Raw genomic sequence first — 6,142 nt, forward strand, 5'->3', positions numbered from 1 at the left:
TTTGGTTAATTTTCTTTATAAAATTATATCTAAGGTTCTTTCTAATAGGTTATTTTGGAGTCTCAGTCAGCTTTTGTTAAAGGTCGGCAGATTTTGGACGACATCCTTATAGCTAATGAAATGGTGGATGGTTCGCGGAGTTTGAAAAAATAATGATTATTATTTGAGGTTGATTTTGAAAAAGCCTATGACTCGATGGATTGGCGGTATTTGGATAATGTTATGGGTAAAATGAATTTTCCGACTCTGTGGTGGAAGTGGATTTTAGAATGTATTACTATGGCAACTGCTTCAATTCTTATAAATGGTAGCGTAACTAATGAGTTTAACTTCGAAAGAGGTTTTCCTCAAGGTGATATGATTTCCCCATTTCTCTTCCTGATAGCAGCAAAAGGGTTAAATAATTGATGAATGCTTTAGTGGAAAAATGTACGTATACAGGTTATGGGGTGGGGGTGTAAAGTTTTGCTTTTGTTTCTTATTTAAAATTTACTGATGATACTCTATTGATGGGGGTTAAAAGTTGGGATAATGTATGAGCTTTAAAGGTGATGTTGGTTCTTTTTGAAGCTATATCAGGATTAAAAGTTAACTTTCATAAAAGTATGTTGTTTGGGGTCAACGTCTCTGAGTTTTGGTTGCATGAGGCAGCGCTGGTTATGAACTATAAGCACGGTCTCCTACCTTTTTTGTATTCGGGGCTGCTAATTGGTGATGATTCTAGGAAGTTTAATTTTTGGTATCCTCTTATTTACCGCATCAAAAGAAGGTTGTCGGGGTGGAAGAATCGCTTCCTCTCTATGGGTGGTCGTCTTATTCTTACTAAGTATGTATGTCGTTCATTTCGGTCTACTTTTCTAGGGGATAGGGGGGAGTGAGGAAGTGAGAGAAAAATTTTGGATTAAATGGGAATCCATTTGTTTGAAAAAGAAAATGAAAGTTTTTGGGTTAGAAGGTTGAAGGAGTTTAACTTAGCCTTACTTGATAAATAATGTTGGAGGATTCTAAATGAGATGGGGAGTCTTTGGTATAGGATATTGTGTGCTCGGTATGGTGAGGAAGGAGGTGATTATGCTTTGGGAGAAGTGGTGGATCCATTATGTATGAGCTTTAAAGGCGATGTTGGTTCTTTTTGAAGCTATATCGGGATTAAAAGTTAAATTTAATAAAAGTATGTTGTTTGGGGTCAACGTCTCTGAGTTTTTGTTGCATGAGGCAGCGTTGGTTATGAACTATAAGCACGGTCGCCTACCTTTTCTGTATTTGGGGCTGCTAATTGGTGGTGATTCTAGGAAGTTTAATTTTTGGTATCCTCTGATTGACCGCATCAAAAGAAGGTTGTCGGAGTGGAAAAGTTGTTTTCTCTCTATGGGTGGTCGTCTTATTCTTACTAAGTATGTCATGTCGTCCATTCCAGTCTACTTTTCTAGGGGATTAGGGGAGTGAGGAAGTGAGAAAAAAATTCTGGATTAAATGGGAATCTATTTGTTTAAAAAAGAAAATGAAAGTTTTAGGGTTAGAAGGTTGAAGGAGTTTAACTTAGCCTTACTTGGTAATGGTGTTGGAGGATTCTAAATGAGATGGGGAGTCTTTGGTATAGGATATTGTGTGCTCGGTATGGTGAGGAAGGAGGTGATTATACTTTGGGAGAAGTGGTGGATCCCTTTTGTCTGAGCTTTAAAGGCGATGTTGGTTCTTTTTGAAGCTATATCGGGATTAAAAGTTAAATTTGATAAAAGTATGTTGTTTGGGGTCAACGTCTCTGAGTTTTTGTTGCATGAGACAGTGCTGGTTATGAAATATAAGCACGGTCGCCTACCTTTTCTGTATTTGGTGTTGCTAAATGGTGGTGATTCTAGGAAGTTTAATTTTTTGTATCCTCTGATTGACTGCATCAAAAGAAGGTTGTCGGGGTGGAAAATTCGATTTCTCTCTATGGGGTTTCCTTCTTCAAGATACCCTCAAGTATCATACCTTCTCTTGAATCTATTTTTAATTCATTTTTATGGGGGGTGAGGGTGAGGAAGTGAGAATTTTTTTTTGGATTAAATGGAAATCTATTTGTTTGAAAAAGAAAATGAAAGTTTTGGGGTTAGAAGGTTAAAGGAGTTTAACTTAGCCTTACTTGGTAAATGGTGTTGGAGGATTCTAAATGATATGGGGAGTCTTTGGAATAGGGTATTATGTGCTCGGTATGATGAGGAAGAGGGTGATTATGCTTTGGGAGAAGTGGTGGATCTGTTTGGTGGATGAATTTAAACAACATAAGGGATGGTGTTGGTTTGGTTTATGGAGAGTGGTTGCTTGATAACATTGCTCAGAAGATATGAGATGAGTCATCTACTCTGTTTTGGAAAGATCATTAGCTTGACGGTATTTCTTTGAAGGTTAGATTTAGTAGGATGTTTGATTTAGCGTAGAATAAGATGGCGACTATAGTAGAAATGAACGAGTTGGGGTGAGGGAGAATGATGATGAGTGGAAATGGTGTAAGAGGTTGCTTGCATGGGAGGAGGAGTTAGTGAGAGAGTGTATTGAGTGGTTAACCTCAGTTGCTTTGCAGGTGGACATAGAAGATCGTTGGGTATGGAATTTACATCCATCTTCTTGTTACACGATCAATAGTGCGTATAAAAATTTGTTTGAAGTTGACAACAATAACAATCATGTTAATTCCCAAATTTTATGGTTGAAGACTGTGTCGCTCAAGGTTTTGATTTTTGAGTAGTGTTTGTTACTGGATCGTATTCTAACGAAGGATGATTTGACTAGGTGGTAGATTCTTGCTTTGAAGGATCACATAAGTGTGGCGAATTGCAGTGTGGATGAAGATAGATATCATTTGTTTTAAAATACAATTTTTTCGGCAGACTATGGCCTATTATTTCTAATTGGTTATGATTCTCATCAAAATCTCAAGGAAAGTTACTGAATCATTTCTTACAATTTGGTGGATTAGGTAAAAAAATTTAAATGTTCGGTTGACTCTTAACACTATTTGGCTTTCTGTGATTTGAGTTATTTGGAAAAAGCGAAAAAGATTTATTTTTCACAATAAAGCGGAGCATTTGCGGACGTTATTGGTGGTTAAATCATTTTTCTTGCTCATCAACTGTTATGTAGTCTAGTTTTTGATGTTTCTTTTTCAAAGATTTGAATTCTAATTTCAAATTCTTCTTATCATCTGCGATATATTTTGTGTCGGAGTGTATCTCATTTTAGCATTTAAAAAAACAAATACTTTAGTATAATATATATGTCACTCATAAAAAAAAAGGAAAAGGAAGTATTGCTTTTATTATATTATATTATATTATATTAATTAAATTTTATACTTTATTATATATAATTAATTTATTAATTTAAATGTTGAAATATAATTCTTATATATACAAAGAAATATATATATATATATATATATATATATATATATATATATATATATATATATATATATATATATATATATATATATATATATATATATATATATATATATATATATATATATATATATATATATATATATATATATATATATAGTTAAAGCAAACTAGTGAATCATCTATTGTTTCTTCAATCTCTTAGAGGGATAGCCATTTTTACCAAACACAAATTAAAGAATTCATTCATGATGAATTTTTCTTGGGAACCATTTTGCGCCCCTTTTGATGGAAACGAGGTAAGGTTCTTTCGATCTTTCGAACAAGGGCATGTGGGGGATTTTGTTCGCATTAAGGTTCGTGTTAAACATGAACTATGCATCACTCCCCAACAACACCCTTCTTTAATTTTACCTTTTGATCGATTTTTACATGAGCGAATCATGTTTGTTCCTTACCAAGATTTTCTACAACATGCTTTGATATACATGCAAGTTTACTTTCCTAATGTTATCATCCCCGATGAGTTAATGTACACAATGCTGCCGTTTTTAATGACATATGTTTGTGATGCACGAAACTCTCCTTCTGGCTTTCAATATGAAGGTTCTCGGATTCGTGTTTTTCCTCTGGGTTTGGATGTTTTTGTTCAAATGTTATTTGGTGAATGTGACAATGTTGTCATCAATAACATAGCCGCAGTGTTAGATTCCATTGGAGAGGCACGATTTGTTCCGGCATCAAAGGAAGCCATTGAATCTCTTGAGAAGGTGAAGATCGAAAATTGTGATGCCATTGAAAAGTGTAGTGTTTGTCAATTTGAGTTCAATGCTGGAATGGAAGTTACAAAAATGCCTTGCAATCATCTGTATCATCAAGAATGCATTGTTCAATCGCTGGAAATAAGTCATATGTGCCCAATGTGTCGCTATCCAATGCCAACTTCAACCAGTGGCTGATTTATATTACATTGTTGTTGAATCTATTTTATGTTACTTCATTTTGTTTGGAATTAATTGTCTTGGTTGAATTTTCTAATACATTGAATTTTTATGAGATTCTCTTATAATTATTTTCCTTATATTGATAAATTTTTGCTGAATTATATATTATATCTTAGCAGGTTATATGCATGTCTTCTCTACACGCATAAGTTCAAATGGTAATGTTATTGTGAGTCAACAATGAGAATGATAGATATGTCAATAAAACACATATTATCATTTAAAATATTTATACTTTTATAGATAATTTATCAATAATTTAAATGACCACATTATATGAATCTATACACTGTTTTTTACTAAATTTATACATTATTAAAAGGTGATGTATTTATTTTGGAGATTAATTCATCTTCATCACTCGTTTGCATTATTTTATAGATTGTTAAAATAAAAATTAATTTTTTTTAATATCTAACGTCTAAGATTTACTGATTATATAATTTTTTTTTATATTATCTTTGTATTTTAATTAAATTTTTTATTTTGATTAAAAAATATTATATTAGTTTATTTTCATTAAATTAAACAATACAACTTGAAATGTAAAAATAGAGAAAAAGAAAAATTCTGACGTATCCATGAAATTTTTGTTGCGTAATGCTATCTTATAAAAAAGAGTTATTTAAAATTTTAATTTTTTAACAATAAATTATTACAGAAAAATGATTAATATAAATTTAATAATTAGGTAATAGGTAGGTAGTCAATCAAATTCTAGAAGTATCAGAATGCTCAAATAAAAAAATCAACATTGACCAATTTTTAGATTTCATTTGAGAGTAAGGATAAGGATAAGAAACAAATATAATAATTGTGTAATATTCTATTTTATTTTAGTGATTAAAGAAATATTAATATATAATAAACTAATTCTAAATTTTATTATATCTTGCTCTTTAGTCGAAACTCTTACATTTAATCTAGACATGAGTTGAGTTATAAGTCAATAAATAAATAAATAAACAATTTATTAATTTAATATTATAAATTATAATTTAAAATAAAAATAATAAATATATATATTATTCCCTCCGTCCCATAATGAGTGATCCATTTGAAATAAAAAAGTGTTTCAAAATGAATGACCCATTTTATTTTCTAATGCATATTTTCCAATTTTACCCTTTAATTAATATTATTTTCATCATTTTCAATACATGACTATCTCTTTTATTTTATTTTTAATATGTGAGAAATGGTCAACTGAATCATTTATTATAGGACGGAGGGAGTAATTAAATATTAAAATTTTTAAAAAATATATTAATAATTATTTCTTAACAATGTTATGATTTTGACACGAGAGGGGTTTTGTAATATATACAATTTAAGAATCTTGTTAACGAGTGCTTCGGTGACACTCTTTAAACATTTTAAATAAAAAAATATTCTATAAAAAGATTAACTATTTCAATTTTTAAAGTATTAGATACACACATTTAAAAGATTATTATTTTAAGACCTTAAAGAGCGCCTTATGATTAAGAATGGAAATAAGTTAGACCGACTAACAGAAAGTTACGACCCTCAAACTAGGTTAAACTTTCTTTTTTAAATAGAAAAGATTTAGGTTTTTTAATAAGTTTATTTAGTTAAAAAGTCTAGGCTTTTAAGGCCATAAAAAAAGTTTTTAAATCTGTCAAACCAGCCTATTTAAATAATATGAATAATTTTTTATTATTATTATGTTATGTTTTGTATTTTAAATTAAAATACATAAATAAAACATGGTTATCTTGGAGAACTTATGAA

The 6,142-nt window shown here is 30.4% G+C and overlaps 1 protein-coding gene across 1 annotated transcript; it reads left to right on the top strand.

Annotated features, from left to right (window-relative positions):
• Nucleotides 1–279: 279 nt before the first annotated feature.
• Nucleotides 280–4,342, top strand: LOC127079703 (uncharacterized). The gene is made up of 2 exons (XM_051020082.1): nucleotides 280–352; nucleotides 3,558–4,342. The coding sequence occupies exons 1-2, from the start codon at nucleotides 280–282 to the stop codon at nucleotides 4,340–4,342; spliced, it is 858 nt and encodes a 285-aa protein (XP_050876039.1).
• The last annotated feature ends 1,800 nt before the right edge of the window (nucleotides 4,343–6,142 follow it).

The sequence above is a fragment of the Lathyrus oleraceus genome, chromosome 5 (genome assembly GCF_024323335.1).
Source record: "Lathyrus oleraceus cultivar Zhongwan6 chromosome 5, CAAS_Psat_ZW6_1.0, whole genome shotgun sequence".
Lineage (NCBI taxonomy): Eukaryota > Viridiplantae > Streptophyta > Magnoliopsida > Fabales > Fabaceae > Lathyrus > Lathyrus oleraceus.